The 20,306-nt window shown below is 47.5% G+C and overlaps 3 protein-coding genes across 3 annotated transcripts; 1 reads left to right on the top strand and 2 right to left on the bottom strand.

Annotated features, from left to right (window-relative positions):
• Positions 1-188: 188 nt before the first annotated feature.
• On the bottom strand, positions 189-5,526 carry LOC119374842 (galactosylgalactosylxylosylprotein 3-beta-glucuronosyltransferase 3). Its single transcript, XM_037645045.2, has 6 exons — positions 5,244-5,526; positions 5,090-5,169; positions 4,833-4,994; positions 3,508-3,792; positions 2,405-2,526; positions 189-1,860 (listed from the first exon to the last, which is right to left on the bottom strand). Exons 1-6 carry the CDS (start codon positions 5,323-5,325, stop codon positions 1,569-1,571), a joined length of 1,023 nt encoding a protein of 340 aa, XP_037500973.1. The 5' UTR covers positions 5,326-5,526; the 3' UTR covers positions 189-1,568.
• A 51-nt stretch (positions 5,527-5,577) lies between these two features.
• Positions 5,578-6,578, top strand: LOC119374844 (transcription initiation factor TFIID subunit 10). Its single transcript, XM_037645049.2, has one exon. The coding sequence runs from the start codon at positions 5,788-5,790 to the stop codon at positions 6,211-6,213; it is 426 nt and encodes a 141-aa protein (XP_037500977.1). The 5' UTR covers positions 5,578-5,787; the 3' UTR covers positions 6,214-6,578.
• Positions 6,579-8,622: 2,044 nt separating this feature from the next.
• LOC119374843 (ataxin-3) lies at positions 8,623-16,552 on the bottom strand. Its single transcript, XM_037645047.2, has 5 exons — positions 16,176-16,552; positions 14,998-15,162; positions 14,411-14,547; positions 10,572-10,726; positions 8,623-9,059 (listed from the first exon to the last, which is right to left on the bottom strand). Exons 1-5 carry the CDS (start codon positions 16,197-16,199, stop codon positions 8,857-8,859), a joined length of 684 nt encoding a protein of 227 aa, XP_037500975.1. The 5' UTR covers positions 16,200-16,552; the 3' UTR covers positions 8,623-8,856.
• Positions 16,553-20,306: the final 3,754 nt, after the last annotated feature.

Below are 20,306 nucleotides of genomic sequence, written 5' to 3'. Positions count from 1 at the left end.
CGGAACCTGAAGGGACTGGGAAAATAAGTTCTGTACAAGAGTGTCATTTACTGAGAGATGAACAGAGACGCAGAATTCAAGTACAAAGCCAATCCTGTTAGAGGTAGTTGTTCCAGTTAAGCAACAATTTAATTTAAAGAGATTTCTGTTTACCGAGTCTGCTGCACAAGTGCTGAGCAGTAATAACGAGTGCAAGGAGCATCTTTGCTTGCCCAAAATGTTTGTTTATTAATGAAGGAACGCATTGCTGGCATGCTTAAGTTGATCCTCCTCTCCACTGTTCAAAACCTTGTGCAGCTACATGTGAATGCCATAGTCGTGCATCTATGCACTCTTGTTTTAAGTGTCATACCAGAAAGCACTAGAGCAACACCAGGCATGACGTTACAATTTTCAAGCATGTGACAGTTTCATATAACACTATTGCCCATAGGCTTGTGCATGGGGATGGGGATGGGGGATGCCAAGCCTGTCCCATACCCTTACTCAGTTTAACCTGTCCAGTCATTGTTCAATATGCAGTGTTATGGCTATGCAGGTTTTTGTCGATAACGGCTGCTGAGAACTACTACTGATGTTGCATTCCAACAACTGTTTACTTCCCACGTTTACGCCCAGAAAGCCGGGGACCAGAGGCAGGCCATTGCAAGAAGCACGTCGTCACTTCATTTTCACTACTGCATCCTTCGTGAAGCTCGTTTTCTTTCGGAGTCGACCAACAGGAGGCTGCGGTGAGACTTCGCCCCCCTAAAGCAGAACCCTGCTAACACCTATGCCACTGCCTGGATTTCTTACTCTACTATGCAACAAGCATGCTTGGCACAATACATTCACAATTTCCGTACATGTTGAATGCTGCTAGCAATGACCACGAAGGCCAGATACTGCTAGCGCTTGCAGTCCCACAAAAATGAATGAGTATGCACACCTTTTCCCCCAACAGTGATGCCAGCGTTCTCATTACAAGAGAAACTGTGACGCTAAAGTAAAGTTCAGTTGGACTAGTATCAACTGCTGAAGTATGTGTTGCCAGAAGTGATCGAGTGTGACGATAGTCCAAGCGCCCAGTCAAGCACAGAGGCTCGTCAATAGGGTATCCCGCACATTCCATTGCTTTCACACACAAAAACTTTGGTCGCTCCACATGGCACGAAACACATTTACCTGGGGCAGAGATGGTACACTCCGCCACGCAGAAAGTTAAGCAGAGCACAGGTTCTGACACTCGCACTACTTCAGGTCGGGGCGTACCCTAACCCCAACACTATTGCACAGGATTTATCCGAAGATACATCCAACTAATAATGCGTGTTCATTATGCACGGATACAGCATGCTTAGAACATATGCTCTAACGGTGCCCCACGTTACGCGGTGGTGAAGGCATCACGCCGTTCAAATGGGAGGCTGCTGCATTGGTAGCCCTGGACTCAAGGAACAGCTGTGGGCAGTCCAACGGGCCCGTGACGCAGCAGAGAGACTTGGTGTTTCTGTTCGAACGTGGAGGCGGTTCCGAAGGACCTTTATAAAGTTTTTTCATCCATCCATCCACAAGGCACACTCGCACGGTCATTCCTGCGGCCGTTGCTTTGCAGCGGCCTGCTTTGGTTGTTTAGCGTGTCCTGTCTTGCTGAGGCGTCGTTCCTGATCTAGCTTAGGCTTCTCGGTGCGAGTGTGCCACACGAGAACCTGAGTGCAGTTCCCAGCTCGAGGCTCCAACTCCTCTGGTCCTGACACGAGCTGCTTCAGCAGGTAAGACTCCTGCTGGCCACGGGGTAGCCGAAGCCGGAACTGGGCACTGGGGTTGTCAAGGAGAAGTCGCAGGGCTACAGCGAAACCCGCCATGTCCAGAGGATAGCGCCTGCATGTTAAGTGCAGAATGTCAGACTTGTCTCATACTTTCAGAATGTAGCGCATACAAGAACATGGTTTCTTACAGAAGGCACTGAGATACTGTGACTTTAGTGTTGTGATCATTCAGGTACCATGGGAGCAATGGGTACTCATGGATTTGTACAATCTTTGTGCTTTCTGCTTCATATGTTCTTGTGGTATTTATTACGCTTAAACTTTCTAAATTTCCTGACCAGTCATGGTAGCTTTGTGGCTGTGGTGTTGCTAAGCAAGAGAGCGTGGGTTTAGTTCATGCCCGTGGTAGCTGCATTCCGATGGTGGCAAAATGCAGGAACAACTGTGAACTTACATTTAGGTTCAGTATTACAGCTGGTACTGTTCCAATTTGTTTCCCCGGAGAACAAAAAACTGCTACTTGTATACTTGGTCAATGATGCCGTTCTCACAGTCTTGTCTAAACTGAGGGCTCATAACCAAGAAGAAATGTTGGGCCATGCAGTTATGTAACATATGGGTGTTTTCTTTATGAAGAGATGCGTGGCAGTTCTCACCTGTACGGCTTCCAGAGAGCATTCCAGCCAACAACACGGCCATCCTTAACTATGGGCTGCTCGACCAACAAGCCTCCAACCAAGCCCACAGGCCACACAGACACTTTGACGGTCTTTCGCATCTGCAAAAACATGCATTACATAGTCCGTTTACAATGGCAGTCTTTCACATGTGCATAACATATATATTACTCCACATACAGTGTAACAAAAAACGAAGTTGCCTGTGCATGAGACTATACCGACCAGGACACAAGGAAGTGTGTCAGTGACCACGAAGTTGTCCTCACTGCTGTTTCTATATTCACAGTGCCACCCGAAGTTCACAATGACTTGATCGTATTTAACAGCGTTACACTGCAAGTAATGGAAAACTATTGCATGCTTCCTGCACATGTCACCAGATATAGATGAGTACAACTTAAGAAGTTCGGAGAGGCCCCCACCCAGATGACCGTAGAATGGCAGCCGATTGCCTCTGCGACTAAATAAATAGTCCTGCTCGTGCAGTCGGCGATGTTCACTGAAGACGGGGTCGCCAGCCATCCGGCTCATGACGTCAGTCTCGAGTGTGCGTCCATTGGTGCAGGCTTGCGTGCATCTGCACACGGATCCTGCTAAGGGTCCGAGTGGAGCGGATGAGCAAACTCTCCGCAGAATGCAGACCAATACCCTGCTCTGCCCCGCAATAAATTCGTTTCTGGGACCCTAACTCAGGCGGGAGCTGCCCGCACTGTGGGGAGACCTCAGACGTCTTTCACATGGTGTGGGCATGCACTCAAAACCCCTCTCTTCCACCTTCCCTACACGAGAGGCATTCGAGACTTCTCTCCGCAACTGCTCTCGCTCAGAAGCACAACGAGCCCTAGTCCAAAGGGCAAGAGTGGCGTATGAGTCTTGCAGTGTCCTGGACTAAAGACACCGACCATCAGGGGCCACCAACACCGGCCCCCAAAGCCTCTCTTTACTTTAAATAAAGTTTGTTCCTCTTCCTCCGCCGTTGAGGAGGAAACGCTACTGACTTCTAAGACTGTACGTGACTATGAACCCCAGAGCTCGAATAATCTGCAAAAGTGATCCACTAGAAATTTTGGCACGTGTACCTCGTCAAACAGACGTAGATCGTAGGTGTTGTCGTCGTCAGCAAAGTAGACTATGCCGCTGGGATGCAGCTGCTGTGCATTGTTCCGTAGCCAACGCAGGCCTTCGTTTCTTTGGAGGACACCCTTTGGAAGAAGCCAGCTGGGATCGTCGGGCTTCAGCTTGCGATCAGCTGGCGTAGCAGCGTACAGATGCGTGTAGGCCACACCGCAACGAGCTAAAAGGTCCGACACCACAGCTGTTCGAACAGTCGAATCTTCGACGACGATCCAGTGCAAGTACGGCACCTGTGGGAAATGCAGCGATTAGAAACAGAAGCGGAGATCGACTCCATTTGATATGCCGTTTCAGTCTATATAAATTTGGTTTTTATACTGCTTGACTTCAGTGCATGGCCTTCAAGCATACCGCTGGTCACAGCGCAAAAACTTGCGAGTACGTCTACCGCTGCCATTCAGTTTCAAGCTGTACGTATTTCTGTATATGAGGCACTAGGCAACGTCTCTCACAGCAAAGCAAAATTAACTAGCACCAGTTCAATAGGAGTTTGCTGATGATTTTTAAAGTTTCATTGTGCAGAGAGATGGCATTTAATTTAAAGTATAGATGTCTCATGGTTTAGTGCACATGTTTTCAGGTTTCGAAGCTTCTAAGAGTGTATGATGAGTTCTCTGCAGAATGCACTAGCTACAATGAGCACAACAATGCTAAACTTGGCAGCAGAAGACTACAAATGTGTTACTGTGGTTCTGAGCCGCTGTGCAAAGGGCGAACTCTCCCTCTCCTACTCATCGTTGCCCTTTCCACAACGCAGGGTAGCCGATCGGGCTCAGCCTGGATAATCTCCCCGCATTTCCCATACATCTCTCCTAATAGCTGTGTCACTGACAAGTGTCGTCCTGTGCTGTGAACAGTGATTCTGCACACGTGTTCTGCTCTTTTGTTCCTATCTCATTGCTTCTTACATTTCTACGACGTTCCCCTATCCATAGGCGTGCGCAGGGTTCCCCATCAGGGGGGGGGGGGGCGAAGGTTCATCGCAGCGCCCTCCCCCCCTCCTACTAAGTCAATGTACGAGGCAGATTTTGCGCCCCCTCCCCGCTTAGGTGACTAGGGGGGTCAATGTATGGGGCAGATATTGCGCCCCCTCCCCTCTTAGGTGACTAGGGGGGCGCCCCCCCCCCCCCCCCCCCCCCATTGCACACGCCTATGCCCTTATCCCTCGTATATGGTAGCAAGCCGGATATTTGTTCTGGTTAAACTGTCTACATTTCGTTTCTCTGGAATGATGATCGATGGGCGGATCAAACAGTATTCGCCGACTTACCAGACGAAATGTATGACAAAGCCGCGTCAGCTCGGCTTCTTGTACCGGACGTGCGTACGTAGGCGTTACTGCATAAATTACCCGCTGCCGCTGACCATCTGCGAGCTTCTCGACCGCCGCTATGCAGTCTGAATGAACGGCTGACGACACTAAGCTGTCGACCTGCCCGGTAAAAAAAGAAATAGCCGTGTGTCAGATCAGTCACAGAACACACGCACACGCAAGCAGCAAGCACGCAAAGGGAGACGGGTTTTTACGATTTTCCGTAGGCAGGAGTGCTTCCAGCTTTCCGAGACCGCGTACGTTTGGCTTTGGTTGAGACATTGCTGCGTGGTTACTGAGAAACAGAAGGAAACGAGGTGTTAGATCCCGATTTGTTCGATCGCGTCGATAATTAACGAAAGAACTCACTCAACTGCACCACGAGCCACGCGACGATGAAGCAGACGGCTACTGTCAGGAACCTGTTGCGGGCACAAACTTGGGCGACCATTGACAGTGATCACATGGGTACAAGAGATGCAAAATTCGATGCGGAGTCACGGGGAGCTTGCGGTGCTGTCGTACAGAGTTTGTGCGGGTTGACATTGGCCTGTTTTTAAAGTAAGAGCGAACATAACTTCAACAATTGAATGACAATGCGGCCCATCTGCAAAACAATGTGCTTGGCTAGCGGCTAGCCGTGGCTAGCGCATTGGCAGCTCAATGGATTGTTCTCGAGTCGAGTCGGGGTCATTGCGCAAGCCATCAAGAGAGCAACAATTGCTGTTGTGTGGGTTGCATCTCGTGTTCGTTGTCGTGGCCTATTTTAGACAGCGGTGAGAAAATATCTTCATTACTGTGAAACATCTACCACAGTGAACTGAACTACAGTATCGAGAGGTTCGTGTTTGCGTAAGCGCTCTCCGTTCGAGCGTTTTTCGCGAGGGCATTATAAGAGCAGCACGCAGGCGCCATGGCGGAAAATTCGCAGCAAACCAGCTTGACGGCTACCGTCAAACACGAAAGCGGCGCCTCTAGCCCCGCCAGCGGAGTAGGAACGACCGAGAGCAGGTCAGGACCTTCGGGTCAGTCGTTGTCGGAGCTGCTGCTTCAGCTTGAAGACTACAGTCCTACTCTGCCGGACGCCGTGACGGCGCACTACCTGAACACTGCCGGACTCGAAGCCAGCGACCCTCGAGTCGTCAGACTTGTTTCCCTGGCGGCTCAGAAGTTCCTCTCGGACATCACCAACGACGCCCTACAGCACTGCAAGATGCGCGGCGCCGGACAGAGCAAGAAGGCGACCAAGGACAAACGCTACACGCTCACCATGGAAGACCTGACGCCTGCGCTGCAGGAGTACGGCATCAACGTCAAGAAGCCGCACTACTTCGTCTGACGTCGCGCCCTCTGGCCCATCGAAGGGTCGCCGTCTCCGCCACCCTACGCTAACGACGTCGCCGCGGCGTTGTACCAGTTTGAAATGTGAAAGACTGGCGCGATTTTTGGCGGATGCTACGAGTGTTCCTAATCGTCAAGCCCAGCGGCGCCAGATGCAGTGCGGGCTACGATGTATATAGATGTGTGAAAAAGCCGCTGCCGCCTTGGAATTTTATTTTTGGCGGCTCGAAAAATTGCGTGTGTAGTGCATCTCGAAAGACGTAAATTGTGGAAGCAAAAAGAAAATACGAGAGTGGGGACCTGTAATGGTAACACACTTCGATTAGGAGTGGAGTCTGTACAAAATAAAATGCGGTAATTGGGCATTTGCTTTGTCAGATGTTTTTCTACATATATGCGGCTTACAGCGAGTAAAGAGCTGTCACTAAAGTTTTATGGCTGTGCAAGCACCCACAACATTTGTGGGTGCCAATGTGGATGTGGCGAGGTTCACCAGACCATCTCTGGTTTACTACTGCATTCTGTTGCACAGCGTGGACTGTGCCTCAGTTGCAGTCAGTACAAACCTCATTTTATACCCATGAACGAAAGAAGGGGAATTTTAAGGGCTCGTATTTCTTTGCTAGACACAGCATCAATTAGAACTAACAGACAATAAAGTATAGATGATATTTGTAGTAACTATGATGCAAATGTGAAGGAAGGAAAGGGGACGAAAAGATAACTTGCCGTCGGCAGGGACCAAACCTGTGACCTTCAAATAATGCGTCCAATACTTTGCCACTGAGCTACATAGTAAATGTACGCACATTTAAACCTAGGAGTGTTAGTCAGCACTGCTAGTAGCCATGACGGCGATTGTGAAACACTCTTTCTGCCTGCTGGTGTCACAAAGCAGGTGATCTTTTTACCAGCAGGCAGCTGACCAACAATAATTCTTCGCATACTACCTGAAGGCATTGTCTGTCAGAACGAGACCCTCGCTATGAATGACCGAGGGTCTTGTTCATGCCCATGTCACACAAGCGAGCAAAAACTATTTTACAAAGTTGAGAGACTTTTCAATGAAGAGGCTTTGCCTCACAAACACGCGGCACCGACAATCCCTTTTTTCTCGTATTTTGTTCAGAATTCAATTCCAAGCGCGCTACCGAAAGCATGGCACTAGCTTTCAAAACAGAACCAGTCAAAATAAAATTATGTATCTCAATATATGAAGTCCAAGTGTCCCTCTCCAACCATAATAGCCTTTGCTTTTTGTGTGCTCAGGGCTCTTTGGTCACCATTGTTGGCCATAGAAGTTACAATGCTGTGTGTTCTTGCATCCGCACGTGCAACACGCTAATGGTGTATCCAGACGACGGACCGACCCGCGGGCGGCTGAGTCACGTGACAGTAGGAACGCGAGTGGCCCGTCCGCTTGCGCGATACACACGTGCAGTCCGAAACGGGAGGAATAAAGCCCGGGCCGAGTCCTGTTCCAACCGCAGACGATGCAGCGCGCGCGTCTCGAAAGAGAAACCGCAAGTTCGAAGAGCCGCCGGCGCACTTGGCTACCGAAAAAAGAGGAAAAAAACCTGTTTTGTTGACACCCCACCCCTCCGAGCACGCGGCCCGCAGGCGAGGATGGGGACGGACGGTCTGTGAAAATGTTTTCGGCATTGTTAGCCCTCCCGATCCGCGGCCCAGCTACGGACTCCCCCAACCGGAAGTGGAGGGTCACGTGACGGCGAGGCCGCGGGCCAAAAGAGCAGTTTGGCCCGTCGTCTGGATGCACCATAAGCGTCCCCACGGGATGCACCCGACCCGGTCGACCTGCCTACAAGAGTACACAAGAAAATAAACTTGCAAGGGTTTATTACTCCTTCTACAAGATATGAACTTTGTTTTTATGATAAGCCTAAGTGACATAAAAAATAAACATTCCCTCTTTTTTTCATCAATTCATAATTGCTGGCACCCAGTAGTTTCGAGGCTACTCCTTTACGGCCGTGTATGAGATCGACGAACTCCGTCTCCAGAAAAGACCATTTAAAGCGAAGATTGCTCTCTGTCGTGTGTCTGCAGGCAAAAGCTTTTTTGGAAGAGGTCTTCTTGCTCAAGAGACATTGGAGTGCCCGTGTGACGGGTATTGCGCAGCGCATGCGTATTCTCCGAGCTGGTAGTTACACACAGTAAGAACACTCAACGTATTTCCTTGCATATAAGCTGCACCAAAAAACAGAAAAATGTGCTTAAAGAGTAAGGTGAAGGTTACATGCATGTTTTTTTTTTTTCTTGTTGTAGAGTCAAAGTAAGGGGTGCAAAGCTATATGCGAGAAAATACGGGATGTGCCACCACACCCCCCTTTCATTCAAAAATAAAGAAAAGCACGTTAATGGCTTCGCTTAGAAGCTTTCAACAGAATGGTGATCCTGCATAGATTTATTTGGGCTCGAGACTAACGTATTGCAGTACACGCACAATGAAGAACAACTTTCACTGGTGTAGTGTGCTCCTGCAGCACCTTCTCAGTTCGCTGCACGCAGTCGCACGGTTTGACCTTGCGAGCGCAGTGTCAACATGTGTTACAAATAAAATCAACGGGATGTATGTAACGCGGAACATTGCATAGTTTGTGGTTTCGATGCACCGGTATGGTCAGCTTTCCATGGAAAGTCTTAGGGCGGCCTCGAGCATTTCGTCGTCGGACAACGTGGACGCCTCAGTGGGCGTCTTGGCCTGCTGGCTCTCCTGCAGACTCTGCTGCAACGCCTCTTGGAGGTCGGGGTCGCTGTCTTCCTCGTGAAAGTCGTCCGCTTGGCACTGTGGCAGTTCGCCCACCACCACGAAGATGGAGTAACCTAGGACAGAGACGCAGAAATCGATATAGATGTCATTGTTGAGAACAGTATCTATGCATAATGAGGATTCCATTCCTGGTGGAAATGAAGATGATAAGTGTAACCTTAAGGGACAAGAAGAGAGCAGAGTGAGTCAGGGAACAAACAGGTGTTAAGGGCGTTTTAGCCAAAGCGAAGAAGAAATGGGCACGGCATGTATCACGTAGGCAAGACAACCGCTGGTCATTAAGAGTCACCGACTGGATTCCAAGAAAAGGCAAACGCACAAGGGGGAGACAGAAAGTTAGGTGGGCAGATGAGATCAAGAAGTTCGCGGCTATAATGTGGCCACAGCAAGCCGGGTTGACTGGCGGAACATGGGAGAGGCATCGGCCCTGCAGTGGGTGCAGTCAGGCGGACGATGACAATGAGGATTCAGTAAGATGGAACACTGGGCGAGTTGGTATAGCTTCATAGTGGCTAACAGCGCAACAGACGCAGACGAAAGGCAAAGAAAACTGATGCAACACGACACTGATGTGTCCATTTTCTTTGCCTTTCATCTGTGCCTGTCATAATGCTAGCCACTATGAAGCATAATAAGGAATTACGCATATATTGCTTAGAAGGTACTGCAGTCAAATGCCTTTACAACACAGTGCTTCGGACATTCAGAGTACTTCTTTATAAGGGTCATTTTGCTTTAAATGTTGCAATATAGCTCAGACCTTCACAAAATTATTCGTTGTACTCCTAATTTAATTGTAGAAGCATTCATTATGAATGACAAGCAATCAGCAGCGACATTAAAGCAAGATATGTATAAATAGGAATAATTAAAATAGAGGCCTACATTATAGTGGTATCTAAAAAGCATTCTGATAAAGGCTAACAGTTACATGTAATATCTGTAAGTGAATAAGACATCATAATGTGGTCAATACTGTAATTTTCAGGTAGTGCAAAGAGTTAGTGATGAGCCATCAGTAATATCGGAAGATAAACAGCTCTACTGCCTCGTAGATAACAGCGAAAATGAGTACATTTACAATTAGTATAAAAGACTATGCCTGACAATCTGAGCATATGTAACAACAGAATGGCTCGCATCTTAGCTAGTTGGTTGTCTTGCATGTTGAGCGGTTGCAGACGCACAAAAAGAAAGAAGCAGTGTCCTTGTGTTTCTTTCTTTTCCAAGTGTATAATGTTTGCTGCAACCACTCAACACACGTTAAAGAACTTAAAACATGGCTGGTTCGTTGAGCACTGTGAACATGTGAATGCACTAAAGAGGCATGAATATAGGATTTGATGATGAACATTTTGGAATAAACATGTTGAAAACTTGTGCTATGTGTGTGTACTATTCTCCTTCTTTAAGTCTGTGTCTGTTAAGCATATTCATATGCTTGCAAGAGCTTGAAAAACTTTGATTTCGAGCACGGTGTTTACACAGACTTCTCTACAACACACCCCGGGGAGGAAGTAAAGATGCTTGGAAGTGTGCTTGTGCTAGCAGCGTATTTGCATTACCTTCCTGTTGCAGCTGAGCGAGGAAGAGTGCAAGATAGGTCCTGGAGATGGGCTGAGGCCCCGACAGCAGCGAGTTGAGGTTGAACCATCGGCCGCCCAGCTTGCGGATGGTGAACCAGTGGTCCTTGTAATTGCATATGTAGGCCGTAGACTGCCTGCAAGAGGAGCAAAGCACAGGGTTTCCTACACCATTTACTAAAGGGAACTGTGGTGCTACCATTGTTCAGCCACTCTGGGAACGATGGGTAGTAGTACATTGATTTGCCTAGTCTTCCTACTTGCGGCTTCGAATGCACTTGTGGCTTCGTTTATTGTTACGTTGTTTAGGATGAAAGAATGGCTCGTTGCGAACCTCGTGAGCCAGTTTGAATTTGCCAGCCTGAAAGGGTCAAGGTGGTGAAGCGGGACTGCTGAATTTTGGCTGAACTTTGTCTTGCAAAAAAGCGGCTGCAGGCCACACAGTGCCAAAGGAATGAAGCTTAGGCAAATCCATGTACTGCCCATCATTTCAATGCTGGCTGAAGCATCATGCAATGCAGCTCTCATAGACACTAGCGCCAGACTTCCCTCTAGTCTACCATTATGAAACTCTATTGAGCAAGGAGTTGTATAAAGAGCAATACACGACAACACCCGAGCAGGGGTGGAAGCGGGCTTGAGTGTTTTGGAGCAGCTCAGGGAGCAGGAATAATGCTGTTTTGGAGCAGCTTTGGAGCACCAAAATGTGTGTTTTGGAGCAATGCAAGTTAGTTTTGGAGCAGAATTGTAAGGTAAAACATCATTGTTGTTTAATTCTTTTTATTTCTGGTAAACACAAGAAATTCTAACGATTTTAGAAAACATTCAATACTGATGCACCAACCACGCTTAAACAAATGATATATATACATACACACGCGTACGTGTTATCATTAAAACATCACAGCTGTGATAGAGCAATGACTCAGGAAAACGAGATAAGCGATGTTTTCAATAGCTACACTTGACCAGACTGACAAATGAAAAACGTTCATGGTAATGAACGTTTTTCGGCAGCGGCGTTTCTGCGCCGCATTTGTCGTGTTGCTACATTCTCGTCAAAAGCCTATGCCAGCTGCAAAAAGTTCCTTCGAAATGCGCGAAGGTCAGCGCCGTCTGGAGGCATTGGAAGAAACCAAACAAACACGCGTGTGCACCTTAAACTCAGCTTGTCGGACGAGCGGGCGATGTGCCGCGTGAGGCGTTGTCTTTTCTACTTCAGGTAGGAAGACGCGGCGGCGCAATTTTGAGATAGCGTTCGTGAAAATGACGCGCGCGACCCTCCGACCACGCGTCAGTCGCGCATGAAATCGTGCCATTCGGGACGCAACAGCGCGATTTCGCGAAGGCGTTCGTCAAAAAACGCGCGTAAATTGCGTCAAAAATTGCGCCAAGCGCTTCCACCTTTTCCCTTCAAGTTCCCTTCCAAGATTTCCTAGATGTCGCAAGCGCACAATTTGTATCCTGTGGTTCTGTTTTCGTACTACCTCACATTCGTCTTTTCAGTAATAAACGTTCCAGGTGTCTATCTTGTTCTGTTTCGTATATTTCTTCACTCACCACCTCATGTACCAAACTACACACAGCAACGGCAGTGAGCGGCGTGTCACGTGCTGCGGATGGTACTATAGCTACAGCGTACTCGACCACGAGCCAAGCGCAGGTTCTGACGAGCCAAAATCGAACAATGCGACCGATCGCACTAGCGAGACTAAGCTCGTTGCTGCACGAGCGCGTTTACATCTGCATTTATAACGTCTAAGGGCTTGTGTGCAATGCAACAAATTCTGCACATGGAGAGGCACACTCTCGCTAAAAAAAAAAAAGTTTCGGAAATGGTCCAACCGACTTACATAAACCGAAGCCCTGTGAGTGATTTCGCAGTTGGTAGTGGCTTGATTGACCGCAAACGGATAAAACAAATTTTTCGTTCTCATGCAGACTTATGACACAAAATTCATATTACACACTCAGCTATACAGCGGTTTCCTTAACGCAAGGTTTCTAAATAATGGTGACGCGTTTACGTCCGCGGCGGCTGCTCGCACTATCTTCATGGCTTCACATCAAATTAAACATTCACAGTAAATAGAACCTTTTCGACATTATGAAGCGTCAACGCACTGAATTTTATTCATGTTCGCAATCCCAGGCCACGATGACAGCAACCGCCTTGTGAGCACAGCGCGCCAGAAAACTCCGTTGCCGCCGGCGCCACAATAAAAATATGGCCGCACAACTCACTTTCTTGTGGCTCGCTAGGTTTTTTGTGCCTTCGACAAGGTCACGAGAGCTCGCCAAGTGATGTGATGATGATATAAGCTCGCTTAGGCGCGCCATGACACGGATGACAGCGGCAATGAAGGCACCAAACGTAGCCTCGGTGATCGGTTCCGGCAGCTCACCGGAGCCCATCGCGGAGGCCGTAAACCAAAGACGGCTTGGGAGCAGTTTCGGCGCAATAATGCGTTTTGGAGCAGGATGGCGCAGCAGAAGCGGATTGGCGCAACGTAGCGCAAATGGCGCAGCACTTCCACCCCTGCACCCGAGCAATGCTAGACTGCAACAGCCAGCCTGCTATCATGCAGTGTTTGTTTTTAAAGGGGTACTGACACCTTTTTTCGAAGGCGAGTTTACTCTGCCATACAAATATCCTTTATGCAGAGACGGCTCTGAGCAAGTGTGAAGCTCAGCAAATGCTGATAAGATATTTTAATTTGATATTAAAGTCATTTTTTCCATGGCGCACCTACTGACATCGACACTAGCCTGACGTCAGGCTACAGTACAAATTCTGGTGACTTCACGCAGCAGTCTAGCTAGTTGTAATGACGTTGGGTACCAAAACTTCCAAGATGGCCGCTTGTGCGTCATCAAAACTTCCAAAATGGCCGCTTGTGCGTCACCAACGGAGCCACGGTGCTACAGTGACGGTGCGGAGCGGCCGTGGAAACGTCACTTTATATTGTGCGAGCACGTGACGAGAAGCTCATACTGTGTTGTGACGTCAGGGTACAGTAGGAACCGAAACTAGCTTTTAAAAACATACTGTAATGACTTTTCCAGGGCGCGCTCGCGCTTAGCACTGCCTTTTCTACGCTCTTGAGGGCTTGACCTTTCATTTGACGCAAAAAAACAACAACTGAAAATATTCGTGTCAGTACCCCTTTAAACAAGATGGTAGTTTTTGAAAAGGGACACTAATTTAAAATGCCAGATCAGTCTACACTTATAAATTATTTGAGAACTCTACCATCATTAACATTGAAATCATACGTTCATTATCAAAAGAAAAATTCAGGCCAAGGTTTAATTCCTGAATTTTGTGGCAAAACCGCAGCACCTAGGTGTGAATATGATGCCACAAATTTCAGTCTTTTCTGTATTCTGGCCACATTGGGTGAAAGAATTTTTCCAAAACCTGCCGAATAGTTCCTGGCTTCCCCAGACCAGAATGTAGTTCACTTATACCAATTGAGACTTATGTACAGCCCTTGCAGATGCCTTCAAAATGTGGCAAATATCTAAAGAGATGTCTAACCGTGTGTCTGTCCTCAAAACCTTTCTTCTTGTGCATGTTTTGGTTGCACTGAAAGCTGCAGTTTACAGAAAACAGAAATAAAGCATCGACAAAGCCACCAACGAATGTCGACAAGCTATCTCGCGGCCTTCAGGCACAGTTCCTTCTCCATCATGGAGAACCAGAAATAGTGCACCTATTAACAAGAATAGAAAACAAACAGTGAAGTGGGTATTCTTAAAACGCGTGAGAAAAGGACATGCACCGAAGATGCTGCCCTGATAGGTTTAATAAAGCTTACGTAGGATCTGCTTGAGCTGCCTGCGCCACCGCGTCAGTGCTGCTGTAAGGCACAAGTTCGAGGCCCCACACTTTGAGTGCGCTGGCAATCACTTGCACAGAGAAGTAGCCACTGTCGTCCAGGTTCCCCGATGGTTGCTGCATTCAGAGAAAATGAAACTTCAGAATGGAGAATGTCAGCAAATATAGCAGAGTGTACTTTGCGTATTGAAGAGTGAACTTCTCATGCTGCGTGTGAAGGAACCATTGAAATTTATCATACTCTCACACCACTTCTGAGTTTATTTGTGTGCCAGTTGAGATTTGGAGATATTCGAAACTATACAGGAGATGCCGAATATGCAAATAGCTGCTATTCTATTCAAAGACGAAGTTGAATAGCACACTTCTCAACATAATATGCAAAACTTTTGAACATTCATACAGCCATAGTCCCCCCCACCACCTCTTCCCTCCATCCCATTGAGGCCCTTATGATGGAAACACAGTGCAAGGGGGGTGGGAGCTTGCCATCCTTGTGCGCAAAGCCCTAATGTTTTGCTTCAAAGTGAAACAGTATGCGATTTGATTGACGTGTAACTCACTCACATGCACAAAACGCTGGTAGTCGTCGCTGTTCAGGCCGCCTTCGGCCATTGTCTCGCGTTCCTGCTCGTCAATTTGCTGGGCAATCGTTGCCAAGTCGACAGCGGTGAAGTATTCGCCCTGAAGCAGTCCGTTGAGGCAGTGCTGGGCACACAGCGAGCCTTCTTGCTGCGTGAGAGGGAAAAGAAAAAAAAAAGACAAAAGCAAGTCAACGCGTGAGAGTTTCATCCAACAACCAACCAAACGTTACAGACAGTTGGTAACCATACAGAGCAGGCACGTAGGCAAGGGGGGGGCCCGGGCCCCCCCCCGAAATTTGTCCGGCCTTCTACATTCCCGGGCAACTTTTGTTTTATTTTTGCCATGGAAAGACTTTCTTTAGAACAATTTGGCCTTGGGCCCCCCCCGAAAAAAAATCCTGGCTACGTGCCTGATACAGAGCCAAATATTGGAACACTTAAGCTACGGATACCGCTATGTCAACGCTAATGTCACTGAACAAATCGATTACTCTAGTCATCCAACCTATCTGCATGGTAGTGACGGAATAGCTGGAAGGATGTAAAGTGCAGTAGCGGTGCGCGTAAACACACACAAACACACACACAAGCGTGAGATAAACTGTACAACAGTAGTGAAGTCCTTGCGTAGCTTCTGCAAGCATTTGTACGTCTTTGAATATTGCAGGCAGGAAACTCGAATTTTCGCGTTGTGCGTCCTGATGCGGAGCACTTTGCCAAACGAACGCCAAATTTACAAAGCATGAGGTAATTTTCGAGGGCACTCACAACAGACAGTTTAAAGAACATTAAAGAAAGCTTGCTGCTAGCCTTTCTTTTCTCTCTTTTTTTTTGTGTAGTGAACGAACAGGTGTTGACAACAGAAACCCCAACAACACAAACGCCACGCGAGAACAACGTGCAAGAAACGCACAGACATCGGCGTCTCCCCGCGTTTTTTCCTCCTGGTTTCTGCTTAAACAGTTTGAACTGTAATTTCTAGTTCGATCATTAATTCATTACGAACAACTTTCTCCTGAGATCCAGGGCAGCAACATGACTTAGCAGCAAAGCGAACGCCGGAAACGCGTTTAAACATCGAAGTTTCGGAAGGCGAAACTAGAAACCACGACCGCGGTTGGTTAACAGCACTGTTCACCGCCGCGAAATTCGGGCTCTCACCTTCTCGTGGAATATCCGTTCCATCCTTCACGGGGGGCACAGCCGCACCTCACTAAGAGTCGTAGGCGGCTATGCGTACAGGGCTAGCTCGGCTCACAGCAGCACAAGTGCCCATTTTCGCAATGTCCGATGATCATTTTTAACCGGCCGAAAATGGCACGCTGGCTTTGAGTAGGCGGCGGGCTCACGTGGTCGACTGTAATTAAAAAGGCGTGGCCGTAAGCGCGCACACACGCAAGTTTGTCGCTCGTCCAACTTCGATGTAATCGAGGCACGTACTAGTGTAGCGAACGAGTCAATTTCGCGTGACAATATTCACGGGGCACGATGGGCGAGGCGAGCTTGCTTGGCTCGTCGCAGATCCTTACGTAAACATCACCACCACATTTCCGAGTTGCGGTTTCGGTGGCGCCGCGCGAGAGTATTGAGCACCACTCAACCAATAACTCCACGCGTTCTGAGTTCAACATAATAGTTCTATAATACTCATCAGTATTGAGATTAATTACGTCATTCTGACGCGTACTTGCGATCTATAAAAAAATGAAGCAGACAATACTTGGACAATACCGTCAATACGTCACGGCCGCCATATCAAAAACTAGCCAGAGGCTTGTTTTATTGGTATATACAGTCGAGTCAAGCCGATTCAAAAGACAGGAACAGACAAGCCCTTGTTGGCCCGAGCGAAGGTCAGTCAAATCACATTGCGCTTAGGTGAGTGTGGTGTTATATCTTGTTGCGTGTTCTCAAACGCACCGACGAGATCTTGTTCCTAATTACATTTTATTCTTTATACCCTTCAGGAGCGGCTTTTAGGAGCAGCTCAGCGTCTCGGTGCATGGCAGACACTGCTGCCGCTACCCTGCTGGATAAAGTCAGGCCCGTGCTGAAAGTTTGTCGGCGCTACGCCGCTACCGTTCTGTTCCCGACAATCAGCGGCTACCTCATTTACGTCGATTACTCGCGCACTCAACGGTGGAAAAAAAGCAAGGCTATCTCTCAGTCGGCAGCGGTTACAATTCAGGTGGGTTTTACCTTCGGTGGCCGTGCAGGTTGAACCGGAGGGCAGAGTCGCATTTACCACGTAAATACGCGCGCAGCGTGCCAGATATCGCAAAATTTGGCTCTAATGTTTCACACGTGAGTGCAAGTTTAGACTATGTACAATGTCTCGCTAAACAGCTGTTAAGTGTATTGACTACGCGTCAGCTTGGGACGTGCTTGTAGACATTCGTTGTATGTTTGGCGCAGCTTTCGTGCATCGGTTGTGCACTGTTTGGTGGCGTGTGCACGTTCTTTACTGGTACCTTTGTGCACTGCCGCCCGTAATTTACGGCGTTACGGTTTAGACTATTGTTATTGGCCTCTAAAAAAATATAATTCGCATTGTAGTACACTGGCTACGAACGAACGTTACGTGGTTTAGGTTGTAAACGCAAGAGTTTCAGCATTTTAGCCAACGCTGATACAAATAAGCAGATGGCAGATTTATCGAATTTTTTGCGTGAGTGTATGTTTGCAAAATGTTGCCTTTACGAAAAGCAACAAGAAAACATAATACTGGCCCAGACTCTAGGCTACGAGTAGATGTCCACGTTGTGTTCGTGTTGCACATTCTTGTGCACAAATTCACGTCATTTATGTCGCTATCAGTCTGGTGTTGTCTACATGATGCCATCATAACACACACTGTACAGTAGTGTACGCACCACTCGGGTCATTATCTGTGGAACATACACATTACTACATTACTTAGTTCAGATAGTGTGAGCCAGTGATTTTGCCCAAGGATGGGGTGCCTCGTGTAAAATACAAAAGCATGCAGTCAGACAACACCACGGATGAACATGGGGAACAGTTAAGGTCGAAATATAGTCTGTAGTCTGTTACAGCCCAATAAGTACAAGCTCCACCTCAAGCACTGCAGTGCACCTGTCATTCGCCTGTGCTAGAGAGTGGTACTTGGTGGTTTACGTTGTACCCAAAAGTATTGTTAATTAACAGTTCGTTGTCCCTTGTTAAAATGTTATGTTTGGCTGAGAAGTGAAGTCGGAGTCTTTGCTGAAATTTGCCAGGAAGTTCAAGTTTTTGACCGAAAACAAGCGACACGAACTTGTGCCTGTATGGGAAAGTCACCTACCTCAAATACGCAGAGATGCATGACTTCACGTAATTAAGCAGTTGCAATTGGATCGTGCATTTCTGCAAATTCTTTCTGGGTGGGGCAGTGATGGCTGTGGGTGGAGCTTGCATTTATTCTTAGCTTGTAACCTAATATACTTGGCTTTGAGTGATCTCTGGTGGGCAGCAGTGCTGTAAATGTGGACAAAAGCTTTAGGCACAAGCAGTGTGTTGGAACGAAAAACAGAAAACAAACGATATTTTTGACCGGGACTAAAACGTAACCGAAACGTTGTCTATTATTTTGTTCCGAAGTGACACTGAAAGATTTCTTTTCTGTTTTTCGGTTCAAGGGAAAAGTTGGCACTCCATGACGACTGAGGTCATGCAACGTGAGCATTAATGCATATCTCAGGTGACAGTATTAGTGTGTATCTCAAGCAGGGATTCCAAATTAAAGACATGTTGAAATTTTGCGAAAAATGAAGAGAGTGGCAACCGGAGCTGTTTATATTAACGCAAGTGGGCCTCGATGTGCCAGCGTGGAGAGGGCATTCTCCGTGCTGCCCTATATTTAGTCAGCAGCAGCAAAAGCATCAACAAAGTGAGCAGCTGTGCAATTGCATGTGTTGCCTTAAAGGGACACTAAAGAGCAAAACGATTTTTCTCATATTAGTAAGTACTCCTTCCCAAAAACACCATGCTTGCTGCGAGAAAACACACAAAAACAAAATGTGGGTAGCGAAGCCACCTTGAAGTTTCCGCACCATTCGCCGTGACGTCACATGTTTTGACAGCGCCTACTAGATCCTGCGTAGTTCCTAATCGGTAAAAATGAAGTACATTGTCTTCTGAGGGGGCCATAGACTTAGCATACCAAGTTTGGGGTAATTTTGTTGAGCCAATGGTGGCAAAATGATGAATACACTTTGAAATCCGTGACATCATGCGGTAAGATTTCGGCGCTAAATTTAAAAATGAAACTTTGAACTTGATTTTCTCCTCTATTAATAAACCTATGATGGCGAAATTAACGCCATTAGAGTTCTCGGAGCACAATTTATCGATCTAAACCGATTCATTGTTTCTCTTTAGTGTCCCTTTAAAGACGTGTAGTCCTTAAGGCAAGACACCTTAATTAAGGACGCCCATTCACACACGAAAAAAATATTGTGAAGAAGTGGGCACTTCGCAACTGTAGTTGCAGTATAAGCATTCTAGGATACTTTGAAGCGGCCATTGTTACACGCGCAGACATTCGTTTCCTTGTGGTGAGGTTTAGGTGTCCACCAAGAAGTGAAGAAGCCAGGCTAGTGATTCCGAAGGCGATGCAAACGAGGACGGGCCCCAGTACAACATCGCGTTCTACTTTTGAGGTGAAGCTCAAGCGTTGTCCAACTTTTCAGTGAACATACCTGCGCAAAGAGCTCCTGCCACTTTCAGCAAGTGTATTTGTGAAAAAGAGTTTCAGGAGTCTTCAGTGAGCGTATTTAGGTCGGTAGCCGATAAAATGTTTCCATTTCAGGATGACGCTGGTGGCAACGTTGCTGCGTAGATCGAAGAACTTCATCGCCGTCCCCATCTTGGCTGTCATCATCTGTCGTTGGATGGTACGTCGATCGCGAGGACAACTTAAGCTTGACCAGGTTTCGGGGCAAGAGCAAGCTCTACGGCCGGGAGTATGCGCCGGGCGAGAAGCCACCGTGGCCATGAAAGGAACGCCCGTACTTGAATAAACCTGGAATATGTAGTTACAAAATGTTTTGTTGGGTTAGTTGGTTTGTGATTTGTGAAGAAAACGTTCGTAGCACAAGACGACGCGAGGACATACAGGTACACGTGACTGGCGCTAGTCTCGTGTACCTGTCCGTCCTTGTCTTGTTCTGCTCTACGAATTTTTCCTTCAGATGTAGTTACAAACTTGTTGTTCACCGCTTGCACCTGGAGATGTGAAGACGTTTCGAAGGAACACTCAAGAGATAAGCAATTTCTCTCGTATTATACTCG

Source organism: Rhipicephalus sanguineus, chromosome 11 (assembly GCF_013339695.2).
Source record: "Rhipicephalus sanguineus isolate Rsan-2018 chromosome 11, BIME_Rsan_1.4, whole genome shotgun sequence".
In the NCBI taxonomy this organism is placed as follows: domain Eukaryota; kingdom Metazoa; phylum Arthropoda; class Arachnida; order Ixodida; family Ixodidae; genus Rhipicephalus; species Rhipicephalus sanguineus.
This window is presented reverse-complemented; position numbering and strand designations above follow the sequence as displayed.

Bases quoted from the DNA above. Each gene is read 5' to 3' on its own strand.
- LOC119374842 (XM_037645045.2), bottom strand. From the start codon at position 5,325: ATGGTCGCCCAAGTTTGTGCCCGCAACAGGTTCCTGACAGTAGCCGTC. The intron at 5,170-5,243 runs GTGAGTTCTTTC...TCTGTTTCTCAG, and splicing joins GTGGCTCGTGGTGCAGTTGA to TAACCACGCAGCAATGTCTC. The intron at 2,527-3,507 runs GTACACGTGCCA...ATGTTTTTGCAG, and splicing joins ATCTACGTCTGTTTGACGAG to ATGCGAAAGACCGTCAAAGT.
- LOC119374844 (XM_037645049.2), top strand. From the start codon at position 5,788: ATGGCGGAAAATTCGCAGCAAACCAGCTTGACGGCTACCGTCAAACAC.
- LOC119374843 (XM_037645047.2), bottom strand. From the start codon at position 16,199: ATGGAACGGATATTCCACGAGAAG. The intron at 15,163-16,175 runs GTGAGAGCCCGA...CCTCTCACGCAG, and splicing joins AACGGATATTCCACGAGAAG to CAAGAAGGCTCGCTGTGTGC. The intron at 14,548-14,997 runs GTGAGTGAGTTA...CTCTGAATGCAG, and splicing joins ACTACCAGCGTTTTGTGCAT to CAACCATCGGGGAACCTGGA.